Below are 16197 nucleotides of genomic sequence, written 5' to 3'. Positions count from 1 at the left end.
TATTTTAGCCCTGAGAATTCTCAATAACCTCGCTGAGAGACGCCGAAATCAGCCCATGTACTCCTCTACTCGCCTGTACCGCCTTTGCAACAAGTGTCTGGTAATTGTGCGTTCCCGTCGAGGGCAGCTGGCCCTTGAACCAAAGATTCGTGACCTCATCTCTATTAGGCAAATATGCCACGCAGCAAGCCGCAAGCACAGACTCATGCTCCAAAGCCACGGGATCGAGCACCATGGACAGCTCGCCGCCGTTCTTGTCCGCCACCAGGGCAGCCACTCCTCCCGAGACGGTGTCGACACAATCGATCCCTGCGTCCGCAATGGCCGCAGAGGCAACGGTGATGCATCCTCCGAGCACATTCATCGCGTCCCATTCCTCGACGCGCCGCTCCACCGCGTCCTGGCGGGTCGACTCCCCCTCGATGATCGTCACCACGACGTCGACGCCGCTCTTGGGCCAGCGGTCCGCAATCATGGCGCCGCGGAGGGCCGTCTCGAGCAGTGTGCTGAGGTCCTTCTCGCTCGAGTCCCGGAGATAGCCCCTGCGCTGCTTCGTGGCAAAAGGGGCGAACTTGACATGCGTCGAGAGGACCATGTAAGGAGAGAAAGGCGCAGAGCGCGGGAGGGATCGGGGGCCGTGGACGGTGCAGGCCAGCTTCATGCCGGAGCCATGTTTTCCTTCTCTCGGCTCAATCTCCAGATATGCCGAGCCAGATGCTGACGGAGTCACTCCCGTCTTGAGATCTGATGAAGAGTGAGATGGTCAGTCTTTTTGAGACGAATATAAGACGATGAGATGAGATTCTCACAGAGTGGCCGGATGGCATCAGGCGCTCGTTGGCGGAGCGAGGCCGCGTCTGATTCGGTTTCATCGTATACGGGCGGTAAGGTAGAGCCTCCTGGCCCGTTTATTCTTCTTCGATCTGCCATGAGGATTTATTATGTCTTGATCAGCTTGAAAGAACTTTTTTCTCCCTTTGTTGCGAGTGAGAGGCTTGAGAGGATCTTGAAGTGCTGGAATTGCCAGAAGAGGCATAGCTCAGGTACGTACCGCTCTCGCAGGCTGGAACTGTTACTTGCATAAGGCAAGTGGGTCTTCAACAAAATGATCGCATACTCGCATATCGATACGGCAATTGTCCCCTCCACTACAAATTTCTTTTGCGCGCCGAAATTTTTCTTCGCATCGTTGCTCTTCTTCTTCTTCACCCAGCAAAGCTCAGCTTCAAACACGCGCCGCTGGAACAGCGCCGTGGCTGATGCCTCCCTATGCCGGGGGACGCTGCGGTCATGATGCCAATTGCCAACTGGAAGCTGGACTTGACCGCAGCCTGCAGTTTACAAGGTACGACAAACCCGCACATGCCTCATCGTTCGCGCACTTTACCCAGCATCTTTCTATGATGATTTTACACACTTTTGTTCCCGCGAACCCTGAGCGAAGAACTCCAACATGCATCACCATCTGACCAAGCCCTTCTTCGACTATTCTTGCTATACACGTGTGGCGCTGGTCAACTAACGCTGTATTGCTTTAGGGTTCTTTACCTGCTGCTATTATTGCTGCTGAACATTGGGAGATGCTTTATGCTCTACTAACCTTAACAATGGTAAGCTTGAATGCTGTTTTGCTTTTCTTTTCGAACCCTTTCACCCTTCCCTGTCGATGATGAAAAACCTTTATTCAGTTCTGCTTCTGATCATCTTTGATGACTCCTAAATTACCAAACCAAGATCTCTGATATCGTCACTCACTCTTCACTTTCAATGTTTGCACAATGGCATGTTGATTCAAGTTGCTGACTCTTCCGTTCTACTGTGTAGTAATCTTTCTGCTTGCTCTACGTTACAAGCTGCGCCGCGCACAGTCCTTTGTCAACCGGTATGTGAAGAGATTTCTGCTTGCCAAACCTGGCTCGAGGCGTCAAGTGATGAAAACAAGTCTATCCATTCAACGATCTCGTCTAAGCCAAGTCGCCCTCCGTTCCCTGGTACTTGTTCACGCATACTACCGGGGGATGGAGTTTTCTTTTGATGTCATGCGGCTCTCGTTGTCTTGCCTGCGGGGAGCTCGTTTTGGGTTCTCTGCAGGTGAGGCCGGCTGGATGAATGAGTAAACCGGCTTTCTGATGTGCTGCTCTCGATGCTCTTTGGTGTACATTGCTGGAGATGGAAAGCAATGCTAACACCTGGCAAGGTTTCATATGGTTGTCGCGCAACTGCCGAAGCTCAGAGGGTAAGTCGTAGATGTTGCGTGTTACATGTAGACAATCAAAGACGTGCATTAGACAAGCATGTTGGGCCGTCTCATCTAGAAGCAAAGAGAGAGAAAATAGATGTTTTATGATTTAAACATTCGTCCCTAATCCTGCTGCGTATGTGAATGATTAAAGATCTTTTGGTCATTCTGCAGCTGATGCGCTGTCGTGGAAATTCGCGCCCCTAAGTGAATAAATAATAGAGCTGCAAGCGGGATTCTAGGCGGATACTCGAGCCTGGCAGTTAACCAGGGCGCCTCTGACAAACCACTACCAAGATACATACATTCACTTTGCGTACCAAACCTTAGACAACTCTGATTCAACTCACGCCATCATCATCATCATCATCACCCAAGGCCGCCATTTCTAATCCAACGTGCGACTTTGACGGTGACTTTGACCTTTTCCAGACCTGCCTTGACACAGTCTTTCAGGATGCATGAAGCACTGCTTGGCGATGCCAACCGCGAAAGGCTCAAGGCGATCCAATCCGGTATGTCTGCACTTCTCACGCCCTCTCGTGCCATCTCGCCGTTTGTCTTAAGGTAGTGTTAGCTAAACAATTTCCATCTTCCAGCGCAGGAAAAGGTCATAGACTTGAATCTAGAAGATGCCTCGACCAGACTACAGGCCACAGCTGCTCTCGAGGTAAATGTCTTCAACATTCCTCACTGACAACCACCGCGTTAATTCTCACAATGCACCGTCTCCCACGCACAGGCACTCCGTGATACCGGCCTCGAGCTCTTCAGTCATCTCGATGCTCTGCTGGCCAACCAGGCGAAAGATGAGGAAAACCCCTCCACTGAACCTTTACTGGCCTCCAGCGCCATCTCAGATGAAGACACTTCGCATGCTCGAAGCCTCATCGGCCCTGTGGTTGAAAAGCTTCTCGACCTCTCCAACGATGCCGCGAACAACGAGGCACAATGTAAAGTCAAGACCCCATCTGTACAGCTCGAGAACTCATTGCTAAGAACATCCCTCATGTAGCCGTCGACTACACGATCCGCTCCCTAGCAGCAGAAGTCGGCCTCGCCCTCCTCACCCTCATCTCCCTCCTCCAACCCTCATCATCAATCCCCCTCGCCCTCGACAACGCAGCGCTCATCCATCTCGTCCCATACACCGACGACAACGACCCCTGGACAACCACACAATCCGCCCGCCTCGCAACTCGCCTCCTGGAAACCAGCCTCAGCGATGACGATGATGAAAAACGGGATACCTTCATCATCCAGACCCTCCTCAACGACACCCTCCGCCCCCAGTTCGCCAAGTCGTCGTCGTCCACCAGACTGGCTCCCTCCGGCCGGCCCCTGCAAGTCCCTCACCAGCCGAGCGGCAGACAGCCCGGCGCACAGCTCGACTCCCTCGCTCAAGAACACGAAAAGCTCCATGCCGCATCGAGCTTCAAATGGGCCGTCACATCATGCAGCGTAAGCTACCACAACAATCAGAATGCTCAATCTCAACACAATGCCATGCAATATAATCGCTAACTCAAACCAGCAAGCCGCAATAGCCCGCCACTGGCCTCTCTTCCTCCCCATCCTCCTCTCCCTAGCCGAAGACATCAGCACAGCAGTGAGAGCCAAAGGCCTCAAGATTCTCCTCCTCTTCCTCGACAAATGCCCCCCCAACACAATCCTCTCCGCCGGCGTCGACAACGTCATCCAAGACGCCGTCTTCCCTACGCTGCTCTTCCTGCCCGACACGACGCCCGAGAGCGAATCCTTACAGCTCCTGTATCCCGCATACCAGGTCCTCCTTCGCGTAGCCCAGCTAGATCCAAACCCAAAGAGCGCGAAAAGGCGGAAAGCACTCGACAGGATCCTGCGGGACGGCGTCTTCACGGGCCACTTTCACGCCTCACAGCACGTTCGCATCGTTGAAGTCCTCATGATCGTCATCAAGGACATTGTCTCCTGCATGGGCCTTTTCTCTGCAAAGTACCTCCAGGTAAAGCCAACCTCTCACACTTTATCTCGACCTCAACCCCCAACTTGCTCTGTGCTAATCAACCAATCCTCACGCAGAGGCTCCTCCGCTTGTTCTCGGCTACGCTGTCAGACCCCTTTGTCACGGAATACCCACCACTCGTCTGTGCAACAGTTGAAGCGCTGAACGCGACCTTGATCAACTGCTGGCCGAGGTCTTCTATTTCCGGATACATAGCTCAAGTGCTTTACACAATCTCACGATGCTGGCTCAACCTCACATCTTCACAGCTACCGACTCAAGACAGAGACCGAATTTCGGCTCATCTTATTCGTACATCAAACCTCTTACAAACCCTCTGGAGTCGAGAAGGCGGCTCTGGCCCCCCTGCCCAACTCGCCGCTATCTTGGAGAAAGAGCCCCGACTCGCTGGATTACTTCCCAACCCCCTCAAGTAAAGCAAATATATCCCGAGTCATCATCATAATGCCCGCGACAAGAGCCGCAGGGGGGCACGTTTTAATCTAGCGGCTGCTGCTTGAAGAACGACTTGCCTCGCAGCCACTTGCCGTAGGCCTTGTACCTCTTCTTGGGCGCATCCTCTTCGGTGACGGTCAGGGGGTTCTCTCCTATCTTCACCAGCTCCGAGTAGAGGTCTGCATCCTCGTCGAGCCCCGTCACCATCAAGCCCTGATCTAGCCATGCGCCGTCCACATAGTCCTTGTACTCGGACGAGTCGACGTCCACCGGGGTATCGCTTGACACGACGAGCGGGAGGTTCTGCGGATGGCGAATGTACCGCTCATAGTCATCCGCTTCGTGGTCCTTCACAAAGGGGTTGAGCGCGTCATGCACCGCCTTGGTAAACGTCCACTGCGTCCCCTTGGACTTTTCGAGATCCGACGGCTTCTCCCTCAGCGTGTCCGCCGACAGAGAGGCCTTCGCAGGCGATATCGCCCCGTGGCTGCCGTAGATGCCCCAGATCTCACCATTTTGCGACCCGCGCTGCCTCGGCCGCAGCCAGACGTTTCGAGACGCGTCCCTCCCAGTCTTCTCGGAATATATCGACGAGGCGTTATCTCCCGTATCCGAGAAAGCTGCCTGTTGCCGGTATGTCTGCGTCGAGGCCAGCGACTCGGTCGGCGATGTCGGCTCCTTCTTCACTTTCCTCTTCTCAGGATCGACGTCGCCGTCGGTTCGGACTCGGAACGGGCTGAGATCATATCTGCCATCCTGAGTCGCCTTCAAGGGAATGTATTTGATAGTCGAGTTCATCTTGTACGCAAACATCTTGGGGAAGGACGACAGAGTGGCCGGTCGATAGTACTCTAGCCAGTAGTCATCAAAGGATTCCGTGTTCTTACAATGCTTGAGAGCCTTTGGCGCTACAAAGGGAGGGATCTTTCTCTCCTCCAGATGCGCCGGTGTGTACCAGTTGATGTAGTTCGGCCTCGGCTTTTCCGTCCACTCCTTGGGGTTGGCGTGGTGAAGGTAGTAGTCCGTCGGCAGATCCCAGAGCATGGGCTGGCCTTGCGTGAAGATGTAGTTGCCGAGGAAGAGGTTGTACGCCTCCTGTCTCTGGCTGTCCAGGAAGGAGTTGTTGTAGTATCGCTTGAAGCTCTCAATCATGTCCCGGGAGTGGCTGGTCCACTGGTTGATCTTTCGATATGTCTCCATGGTGTTGACCAGCTGTGAACCACCGTACTGGACCGCAATTGTATCACCGTGGTCATGCCACATGTGGGTGAAGAGGTTGACGGCATCGGTATCATACTCGACAGAGGTGCTCTCGAGAATGCCGAGGGCGTGAAGCTGATGACCCAGAGCGCGTTTGCCAATGACGAACTGCGCCGCATTGGTGCGGTCCAGGCAGTCGATGCAGTTTGTACGGGCAACGCCGTTCTGGGCTGTCATGGGGCTTGTGATGCCATCGCCGTTTCGGAAGAAGCCAGTCGTCTTCAAGACGGACTCGGCAATCGTTTCCAGATTGCCAATGACGTCGCCGCCGCGGATCTTGGATGCACGGCTCATGTCCCACGCCTTGTGAATAATCTTCTTGTCGGCTGGCAGAAACTGGTTTAGATAGTCGATGGCGTGCGTGTACTCCGCTAGCAGCTTCGACTCCCTCGGCTGCCTTTCCTTTGATTTGACGAGGTTCAGCACATAGATGGGGGCGCCGTAGCGCTCAAACAGGTTATCGAAATGAAGAGCGGCGGCGCTGTAGAAGGGATCTACGAGATTGAGCTCAATGGGCGGTTTTGGAGTCACGCCGGTGCTGTCCTGAGTCCAGTAGAGAGGGATACTTCCGCGATGCTGGACATATGAGGTGTACTGAGGACTGCAGTACGGCCTGGGGCCAGGGGCATGGAAGGAGGTTGTGAGAGACTCGGCAACGATTTGTTCCGTTTCCACGTCGTTGGCGACGTATCCCTGATGCCGTATGAGAAGGTGAAGGTGAAGGTGAAGGTGGAGGAGACGGGGGCGAGAAGGTCGCAACATGGACTCACCAGGTCATTTGCGCCTCGTTTCAGGAAACGAGCACCTGCGAAATACCGTGATCGCCTGGCGATGACGGTGATGTGGGCTGTACGGCCATATATCGAGAGGGCTTCATCATGCAGGTCAGTAGTAGCTCATGGACGATGAGGAGTAGATACCTGTAAAAGCATGAGAGACACACACCTGCTTGATCGATATAGCCGTGGATGATGGGCCGACACCAGTCATAGGGGTCTTGAAGGACGTTGACGGCGGGCTGCAACAGGTAGCTGTTCCACACAAACATGGCGTTGAGGTCTTCGTTGGGCCAGGGAATGGTTCCATTAGCCAGCGACGTCCTCTCCCGTGTGATGTTGTGCTGGAGAGTGCGAGTAATGTCGTACGAGTAGCTGTAGTAAAAGGACTTGGTCAGGTCCAGCGTGTTGAGGATGGTCAAGAAGCGCTGCTCCTCGGGCTTGTTGCGGACGTCGACCTTGGAGCGGCCCGGCGTCAGGGGCACCAGCTCCGTGCCCTCGAGCTGATGGATATAGTGGCCCCCGATCATGGCGACGGTGCTCTTCTTGGTGATGAGCAGCATGTAGTACGGGCCGGTGAACTTGATGAAGCCCAGCAGGCCCCAGGTGGTGCAGCGCAGCTTGATGCCGCCCGACGCCCGGTTGCCGTCGTCGATGGTGTCGAGCAGCTGGTTGATCTCCCTCAGGCTGTAGACGATCTTGTCGTCTGTGATGTTGAGCTCGGCGCCCTCCGTGGTGCGGTCGATCTTGAGGATGCGGTACCGGCGCTCGCTGACGTCGACGCCGACCATGTAGTAGCGGCTGACGGTCTCGTAGAGGGTGAACTTGTGCATCTTGTAAAAGGACCGCCCGTCGTCCGGGCTGCTGTCGACGTCGCCGCCATCGTCATCCGCCGCAGGGTTGGCGGCTCCCTGCGCGCGAGCCGCCGCCGAGTCGGGGCTGGACATGCGGGCGACTGGCGTCGCTATGGCGGGCTCATCGTTGTCGTCGCCTGGCTCGCGGGCTGTGGGCGAGGCAATGCCGGGCGTCTCGATGCTCTGCTGCAGCACCGAGGCCTGGATGCTGGCGTCCGAGGTCGGGGGCTGCGACTGCAACTGCGGCTGCGACTGTGCCTGTTCCAGTTCCTGTGATTGTGACGGGTTGACGACGCTGGAGGAGCCCGGGGAATCCTGCTGGTCCGCAGACATGCTGCTTCACGAGCGGCGGGCGAATAATACGACGTCGTACAGGGCGATCAGATGGGATCGTTATACTCCGTACAGGCATATATGCATATACAGCACGCACCCCAAGGAGGGAGGGCTGACGTCGCTGTGCTACGGGACTCAATCAATGCTATAGAGGAGCCTAACGGTGGTCGCCACAGGCCTGGTGATGTGCTGGTGGCAGTGACATGTGGCTGTTGCAGAGTGACTTGGAGGGACCTGGACGCATCGGATTGGAGACCAGGCGGGCATCGGGTTCTTGAAGGGGTGTTGAGGCGTCGTTGCAGGAAGCGGGTGGTTTGTCTGTGATAGGTACCTACTTGGAGGTTGACGGCTCGAGACTGATGTAGATCTGATGTGCCTACTGTACCATCCCATGTCTGGGCTAGTCGCTGCAAGGCTCTTGTGTCGCTATCCGAAGCGTGAGAAGCTTGTTTCCATCTCTCTCTCTCTCTTTGACGAATCTGATGTTGAGCAGTAAGGTAACGATCCTACAAGTACATGTTCTCGTATGTACCTACTTTTACCTTGGATAGGTAGTAGCCGACATGTTTGCTGCTCTTTATATCCATATGGTATCACAGTACTCCAATACGAGCTTAGGTAGGTAAGCATTTCCTTTACTTGGCTCCTCATCACCAACGACATTCACTGACACAGTGCAGAGTGAGATGAAGCGCCCAGATCTGTGTCAACCGGCATGCTATCATACGATGTAAACACTGTAAATGGATGGAGTCTCCTGGCACTGCACTAATGGATTGATCCCGTAGGTAACATGGAAGGTACTGGCCGATTATCTCACAGTACCCTCGGGGTTGACGCCACAGAGGGCCCGATACCCATCGCGCTGCTATTCCGGGGCCGAATCTCGCCCGTCACCGACGGGAGGTATCTGCACCAATCTACAGTTATCTGCTCAGGTACTGCAGCCACCACATGCAACCAATGCCCTGTAGATACAGGGCTACTATTACTGGGCGGGCACTGAACTCCAGCTGCCAACCTACCCTACCCATGCGCAGCCACTCAGCCTTCCATTCCTCTCGACCTGATATATTTATCTCGTTTCACGCCTCTGTCAGAGGCTTCAGCTTCTCAGCAACAGACATTCTTCCCCCAAAACCAATCTCGAGTCGCATCTCCTCACGGCTGCGTCGCTCCAGCCACCCGCTCGCATCTCCTCGAATCACAACTCACAGTCTCCGTCCCGCGCATCGCCCTGTCGGAATCGCTTCCCCAGCCGCGGCCATCGCTTGACTGGCCTCTGTCATGCAGGATGGCCTTGGAGTAGTGCCGCCTCTGGCAGCGACACAGCAGGCCGCCGATTTCGACCCGACGACGACGACGAATGCCTGGTATAACCTGACGGCCCTCGCCCGAGCTGTCAACGTGACGCGGTACGCGCCTCTGTTCGAAGACGTCGTCATGGCTGGTCCGCGCATCGTCATGAAGCTCGGCTCCTTCATGACGGCACCCAACTCCCTCGCCCTCTCGGCCCAGGACGTCGTGGCTTCTGCGACCGAGTCCGACGCCGAGATGCTCCGCCCTCTCACCACCGACTCGAGCCTCTACAGCAACATCATGAACGTCGCCTCGGCCCCCAGCTCCCAGGTCGGCGGCTCATCCGCCCAGGCTCCCTTCCTTTCTCTGGACGGAGTTCGGGGTCTGGGCAGCGTCTTCGGCTATGCCACCAGCAAATGGGCGCTCTCGTGCCTTGCCATGGCCGTCATCCTCAACCGAACCCACATCTTTGCGGCCACACGGCGGAGGCTGCGGCTTCGCTGGCAAGTTAGACTCGTGCTGCGAATCGTCCCCGTTGTCCTGCTGGTCTTGCAGGCCAGAACCGTCCTTCAGTCTATCCAGTGCCAGACGTCGCCGGACTTTGCGCTGCTGCGCTGGGGCGATGCCAACAAGAGCTCTGATCTCATGTTCTCGCACTCGAATACGTTCCTCAACACCATCAGCTCGACGCTGCTCTTCGGCGCCACGGATGAGCAGTCCTGCGTTGCTGCGCAGATGGTGCCGTCACCGGACCCCGACGCTCCCCGAGAGCTGCGCGGCTCCCTCTCTCGGCTGTGGCCCCAGTTCGGCACGTACTGCCTCAGCCAGTTCCTCGAGACCATCTCCTGCGCGGTCCAAGGGCGTTCCGTGGCTGCCGAGACAGGCATGACGCTGTTTGAACAGTCCCTTGCCTTCGCCGAGGCTGATGCAGCCGTTAACAGCCAGCTCGGATGGGGCGCTTTCTCTAAGTACCAAAGCCCGATTCCGGCATCACTCAGCCAAGGAGGCACTGTTGTCATGACACGCGCGGCAATTCTTCGACGTGTCAATACGTCGCCCGAAGTCCTGTGGATCGCCTTTCTATCGTCCATGACACACATCACGAGCCATGTCTTGGGCATCTTCGATCTCCAAGCCAAGTATCGGCTTGCGAGCACGGCATTCTGGGGCCTCTGCTACATGGGCAGTCTTGTATGGAGTTTCATAACCTTTGAGGCCGAGAACCCTGCCACTCAAGGTTTCTTCAGATTCCCTACAGTCTGCATCATTGGCTTTATCCCTCACGTCTTGATCCTCATTGGCATCATCATGTGTCTGTTCGTGTACGGTCTCGCCTTGCTGCTCACGGCCGTGATGCCGCCTGCGAGCCAGGAGAACTCGGGCATGACTTTTCGCCAACGCCTGTTCCGCGCGCATGAGAATATGCAGGCCAATGTCTCCTTGTCAGAACTTCGAATCACGCGAGAAATGGATTTTTACACTGCCTTACTGAGAACGGGATTCGCCGCTATTACCATGGCCAGCGAGGCCGTGTATCTGAATGAAGACCGCGGCGTCAGTATGAAACGCCAGACGTGGCTTGAAGAAGCCCGTTATCGAGAGGCAGAGGAGTTGCGGAGGCACTGGATCAGCATGGGCCTTTCCGATCCCCGTTACGACCAGATAGGCACAGTTGGTCTGATTCCTGTCAAGGACGGGCCACTCTTGCCCCCTAATGGCTACAGCCGAGAGCGTGCTGCGCAAAAGGTCCCCCGCGGTCGTGGCGATAAAGTCATTCGAGTGGGCATTGGCGCTTCCGAGAGGAGTTCGCGATGGGTCCTGGCTGTTGAATTCCTCATTGCCATCAATAAGCTGCTGGGAAGGGTGTTTGCCTTGTCTGTTCTGTGGCTCCTCAGTGTCCTTCGCATCCAAGCTCGCCCTGCATGGCTGCTGTGGCTTGCGAGCCGCACCAAGGGGAATGGAAGCGACGAAGCGTCAGCGCAAAAGAGCCGCTCCGGCGGTAGCAGGGATGCGACAACCAAGCCCACGGATGGAGACGCCTCCCTTAGGATGGATGCTCTCGACATTGAGGCCGAGTTTAGACGAGTCGATACAAGCCAAGATGAAGAAACCCTCGATGGCGATTTGTACAAGTACTGGCTCAAGGGAGGTTGGTGGGGTTCCAACGACATGAGCGGCACGTATCAGCCAAGCCAGGACGACGAGGACTGGGACAATACGAGCGTCATCACCATGACCACCAACGGGGGCGACACGGAAGACGAAGGCGGCGGCGGCTACTCATCGGAGGAGGGCAGCGGACAGAGAACACCCACCCAGCGCTCACCGCAGCCGTCGCGCGAGAGCACCCCGTTCCTTGATAGTCCACTGGCCATGAGCGATCTTGCTCGTCTCCTGCACCCTACCAGTCTGGAAGAGCGACAGGACGCCGAAAGGCTGGCAGCCCACCTGCAGAGCGATCGCATTCTGACCAGATCCGGCTTCAGACGCATGGAGCAGCTGCAACGAACTCGGATCCTGACGGTGCAGAGCCCCAAGGCAAAGCAGCCGAAGAAGCTCGGCCCCCAAGGCCGCCTGACGAAGCTCAGCCCGGAGGAGGAAGAGCATCTGCTCGAGCAGCTCATCTGGACGAAGCGCCAAGGCACCCCGACCAACGACGACGACCAGCGAGACATCCGCGGGAGCGAGAGCCCGTCGTACCCGGCCGAGGGCGAGAGTCCTCCGTGCGTGGTCTGCCAGTGCTCGCCCCGGACCGTCATCGTGTGGCCGTGCCGCTGCCTGAGCTTGTGCGACGACTGCCGCGTCTCGTTGGCTATGAACAACTTTGACAAGTGCGTCTGTTGCCGCCGGGATGTCATGAGCTTCAGCAGGATTTATGTCCCTTGAAATGCTCGATTTAGCGGGAATTCAACCCGAGAAAGACCAAAGGCTCGGTTGCGAGATTGCTTGCTTGTACGCAGTCGTCGCTCTTTGTCTTCTCTGCTTCGTTCTCATACTTCTTTTTCCACACTTGTTTACCTTTCGGTTTTCTGGTTTTTTACGTTTGCATCAGGCACATATTTTGGAGTTGGGGATTATTAGGCAGGAAGCTTTGAATTATTTCATCTCTGATGTTGGGGAGCTTGCTTTTGCCCCCTTCGTTTCTTCTTCTATTCTTTTTTTCACTTAGACTGACGATGTCGGTACATATATATAGTAGCCTCTTTTCTACTTCTCTCGTACTTTGAATGAGGATAAGGGTTCATCATGTTCATTAATCTTCGTTGGATCTCCTACATGCCGGCCCACTCTATGCTGAAGCTTCTTACAGAAGGGAGGGCCGAATCAGGTTTTGTGGCGGACGGCTCACGGCCGCCTATGAGGAACGCCTTCTTTACAGCTGTTGCCAGTCTGCCGCCGCCTACGATGTCAAGGATGGGTATCTCTTCCTCCCAGCCGTATTCGTTGGCCATGAAGTGCGCATGGAAACGCAGGGGATCACCGGGATAGACGCTGTAGCGGGCACCGAAGCGCAAGCCGGGCGTCATGTAGAACCCGTTGCTCAGCATGAACTGGCACAGCGCCCCCCTTTCCGAGTCACGGTTGTGTTCCACAGGCAGGGCGTGAGCATCTGGGGAGACATAGTTGACGCTGGAAGTCGGCGTGACGCCCAGCGAAGTCACTTGGCTATTGCGAGAGTAGGCACTGCTGCCATCAAGTTTGCCGCCGCCGCCGCCGCCACCGCCTTCAGATGCCCCCGGATCACGCTTCTTCTTGTCGGCCTTGGTAGCCGCAATGGAAGCCTTGTGGGCCGTCATCTCGGCAAAGACCTTGTGCGCGGCCTGCTTCCGCGACCGCAGCGAGCCAATGTACGCCCTCCGCTCGTCGGGCCCGAGCGACAGCAGCGCCGACTTGTGCGCGGCGACGTCATCCACGACGTAGGCGACGCCCGCTCGCACCAGCGCGTCCACCTCCTCGGGCCGCAGCTCAATGGGCAGGCCCAGGAAGATGTTCTGCGTCGGCTGCTGCGGCGTGGTGCCCACCAGGGTGCCGTTGGTGTTTGCCCTGCGGCGGAGGGCGCTCACGGCATCCGGGTCGAAGACGAGGTACCGCCCCGAGATGTTGGCGATGCGGATGAGCTGCTGCTGCTGCTGCTGCTGGGGGGGTTGTTCCATTGTGTGTGGGCTATGATCCTGCAAAAAGACGCAATTGATGATTAGTGCCTGCGTACAATTGAGGTCAAGCAAGAGTGTTCATTGTGTCTTGGGTTCAAGAGGGTATAAAAGTCATAAGTCGTCTTCGTAAAATTTGATTTTGTCATCAGTGTTCAGTGGATTGACAGATTTTCAATGGAATAATCATGTAAATGAACCCCCGAGAATTGTGTTGTCAAATGGAAAATGAAAATTTTGCAGCTCAATTGAATTGCTTACCTTGCATCTTTGTGTGTCTCTTCCTCGGCCTCTTCAGGAGTTGGAGCAAGAAGACATGAGGAGAGGAAGAGATGGGAGAAAGCTAGGAAAGGACTTTTGAAGGCATTTTGAAAGTTTTATATGAAAATATCGAGCTATTGTGGTGGGGAAGCTCTGTGTCCCGGTAAGGGAATATCGACCCACTTTGTAAATACCGTATAGTTGCATAGGTATCTTGAACTGGCCGTTGATTCGGGAGGTAGAATGCTGGGCTTCACACATCGCACATTGAGGGAGGGAGAAGTCGAAGGGAAATCAAGCACCAAGCTAAAAATCAAGCTTTGGCTTGCTGTCATTTGCTGGCGCATTCGAAGACCCGTCCTCATCCAACAGAGGTGGCAGGCTGTACGGCGCGATGATCAGCCCGCTCGAAGCACTCAGCTTAAACGACATGTCCTCCTTCACCCAGCTTCCCTCCAATCCGCCCCCCTTTTCATGGAATATGGGCAGCGAATGTATTCTGAAGAGCCCCTGCGCCTTGGTGTCGTTGGCCGAGCTTCGTTCGGGAGGATGGTGAGGCTGCTGCTGAAGCGGTATCAGCTCCAGTACGCCATCGCATATCAGCTCCGCCCGTCGAATCAGCCCTGTTGAACGGGGATAGAGCGAGGTAGGTAGTGTCATCATGGCGACAATCCTCGATGGGTACTGTCGCAAAAGGGCTCGGATTTGGTGTAAGAACTGCAACACCTCTTGCGGGCGGGAAGCCGAGGGCGGATATATCGTTGGGGAGAGTAAGCCGGGAATGACGATTCTGTGGATGCTCGTGGGAGGCGAGCTCTTGATCTTGGTGGTGACGTCGCTAATGAAGCGCCGGAATATCGACTGGCTTGAGTCCATGGCAGTCCCTCGCGTGGTGTGAAACTGCCCCTGGGCGACGCTGTCGTCCAACCTCGCTGTGAGATCAAACGTGTGACAAAAAGGGGCCATGCCTTCCGTTGAGTCTGATATTGAAGGGCCTTTTGTGCTCATTGTCAGAAATATGGCCTACAAAGACACTTCAAAGAGACAAATTGCTTACCTCTTGAGGGCGCCGCTCTGCTGCCCAGCGTCTCATATCGCCAAGCAATCTTCATCTTGCTGTCCGATGAACCGGAGCTCCTGCTCTCCTTGGACCGGCCCTCGGCAGCCAGCCCCGGAAGCTCACGCCGCCAATGGTCCCCGAATCCCAGCACATGGACAGCATGACCCTGAATCAGCCCTTCAGCGGCAAAGTAGCGAAGCAAGATGCCTCCAAAATCGGTTGTCCCAGACTCCTCGAGGAGGAGACTTGTGCCCAGGGGCAGTCCAGCATGGCCCGCGAGTAGCTGATCCAAGGAAGAAGTTCCCGTGGAGGTGGTGAGTCGTCCGTCATGAGGGGAAGGCCGAGTTCCCGGGACTGAGACTTTCTTTTGCTGTGCTTCTGGTGCGGCGCCAGAGACGCCAATCACTGTATTCCTCTTTCGAAACGACATGCTGGACGGATGGATGTCTGAATGTCAGGCTGCTGAGGGGCTGACTGTACCCAAAGTGTCGCGGTGTATCAAGGCAACGAATGCTTGAATGCAACAATTCTTATTCAGTTTGAGAATTCGATGAATGGATGATAGCCAAGGGCATCAAGATGGCAATTCAAGAGCATCAACAAAGATACCTAGCCAAGGCTCAGCTGTTCTCTCATTGCATCATGACCTGCAAAAACCATCCACACAAATTCCTTATCTTATCAGTCCCTAAATTGCCCCGATTCAGCATTATCGCCCAGCACCAAAAAGTCTGCATAATATCTTCTTATCCGACACATCGCGACCCATCAGCACCCCTCTAGCTGAAATAAATTTCCAAACGCCGAACATCAGACACACCTGCTGCCCACGCCAGATACTACGACGAATCCGAGCCTCCAGTCCAATCCCGTCGCAAACGCCAATCTCAACTCTTTGCAACTACCGAATCACAAACATCTCCTCCTCCCCCCCCTTCATAATTCAACAAACCCCCCAAATTCTTCTCTCAACATGTCTGGCGGCGCAGGCGGCGACGCCACTCTCTTCGAAGAGTCCTTCACCGTGACCGACTACGACCAGTCAAAGTACGACCGCGTCGCCCGCATATCCTGCACTTCAAGCGACTCCCAGACCGTCATGACGCTCGACATCAACATCGAGCTCTTCCCCTGCTCCGTCTCCGACACCCTGCACGTCGTCCTCACCACCACGCTGTCGCCCGACGGCACAAAGGAGGACGACAAGGGCTGGCGCGACGTCGGCAAGGCTGGCGATGCGCCGGCCACGCTCGCCGACCTGTACGACTATGTGTGCTATGGCAAGATTTACAAGTTTGAGGAGACGTTTGACGGCAACACCATGTATGCGCCGCAGCCCGGACAAAGCCTTGCACTTGAAAGATTGAGGAAACAGCTGGCTGACTTTTGTGGCTACTTACAGAAACGCCTACGTCTCATTTGGCGGATTGCTCATGTCTCTGCAGGGTCCGGTTAAGAAGCTGACACCTCTACGAGTCGACTATGTCTATCTGCTGGTCAAGCGGTAAAAGAGCAGTATCT

The 16197-nt window shown here is 55.6% G+C and overlaps 7 protein-coding genes across 7 annotated transcripts; 3 read left to right on the top strand and 4 right to left on the bottom strand.

Moving 5' to 3' along the window:
* Positions 1 to 4: 4 nt before the first annotated feature.
* Positions 5 to 930, bottom strand: TRIREDRAFT_55589 (uncharacterized protein; the record flags this gene model as incomplete). Its single annotated transcript, XM_006962190.1, has 2 exons — positions 5 to 744; positions 810 to 930. 2 exons carry the CDS (start codon positions 928 to 930, stop codon positions 5 to 7), a joined length of 861 nt encoding a protein of 286 aa, XP_006962252.1.
* A 677-nt stretch (positions 931 to 1607) lies between these two features.
* On the top strand, positions 1608 to 4388 carry TRIREDRAFT_104021 (uncharacterized protein; the record flags this gene model as incomplete). The annotated part of the gene is made up of 9 exons (XM_006962405.1): positions 1608 to 1610; positions 1854 to 1882; positions 2198 to 2236; positions 2672 to 2754; positions 2839 to 2909; positions 2982 to 3192; positions 3255 to 3700; positions 3774 to 4223; positions 4377 to 4388. The coding sequence occupies 9 exons, from the start codon at positions 1608 to 1610 to the stop codon at positions 4386 to 4388; spliced, it is 1344 nt and encodes a 447-aa protein (XP_006962467.1).
* A 333-nt stretch (positions 4389 to 4721) lies between these two features.
* Positions 4722 to 7548, bottom strand: TRIREDRAFT_2474 (uncharacterized protein; the record flags this gene model as incomplete). The annotated part of the gene is made up of 3 exons (XM_006961900.1): positions 4722 to 6632; positions 6710 to 6810; positions 6885 to 7548. 3 exons carry the CDS (start codon positions 7546 to 7548, stop codon positions 4722 to 4724), a joined length of 2676 nt encoding a protein of 891 aa, XP_006961962.1.
* A 1547-nt stretch (positions 7549 to 9095) lies between these two features.
* TRIREDRAFT_45191 (uncharacterized protein) lies at positions 9096 to 11914 on the top strand. Its single transcript, XM_006961985.1, has 2 exons — positions 9096 to 11611; positions 11679 to 11914. The coding sequence occupies exons 1-2, from the start codon at positions 9193 to 9195 to the stop codon at positions 11723 to 11725; spliced, it is 2466 nt and encodes an 821-aa protein (XP_006962047.1). The 5' UTR covers positions 9096 to 9192; the 3' UTR covers positions 11726 to 11914.
* Positions 11915 to 12476: 562 nt separating this feature from the next.
* On the bottom strand, positions 12477 to 13358 carry TRIREDRAFT_21549 (uncharacterized protein; the record flags this gene model as incomplete). Its single annotated transcript, XM_006961928.1, has 1 exon — positions 12477 to 13358. One exon carries the CDS (start codon positions 13356 to 13358, stop codon positions 12477 to 12479), a length of 882 nt encoding a protein of 293 aa, XP_006961990.1.
* A 564-nt stretch (positions 13359 to 13922) lies between these two features.
* TRIREDRAFT_104016 (uncharacterized protein) lies at positions 13923 to 15106 on the bottom strand (the record flags this gene model as incomplete). The annotated part of the gene is made up of 2 exons (XM_006962189.1): positions 13923 to 14596; positions 14674 to 15106. The coding sequence occupies 2 exons, from the start codon at positions 15104 to 15106 to the stop codon at positions 13923 to 13925; spliced, it is 1107 nt and encodes a 368-aa protein (XP_006962251.1).
* A 543-nt stretch (positions 15107 to 15649) lies between these two features.
* TRIREDRAFT_104015 (uncharacterized protein) lies at positions 15650 to 16184 on the top strand (the record flags this gene model as incomplete). Its single annotated transcript, XM_006962404.1, has 2 exons — positions 15650 to 15999; positions 16079 to 16184. 2 exons carry the CDS (start codon positions 15650 to 15652, stop codon positions 16182 to 16184), a joined length of 456 nt encoding a protein of 151 aa, XP_006962466.1.
* Between the last annotated feature and the right edge of the window lie 13 nt (positions 16185 to 16197).

The sequence above is a fragment of the Trichoderma reesei genome (genome assembly GCF_000167675.1).
Source record: "Trichoderma reesei QM6a unplaced genomic scaffold TRIREscaffold_2, whole genome shotgun sequence".
NCBI lineage: Eukaryota > Fungi > Ascomycota > Sordariomycetes > Hypocreales > Hypocreaceae > Trichoderma > Trichoderma reesei.
The sequence above is the reverse complement of the archived record's forward strand: the minus strand, read 5'-3'. Positions and strand labels throughout refer to the sequence as shown.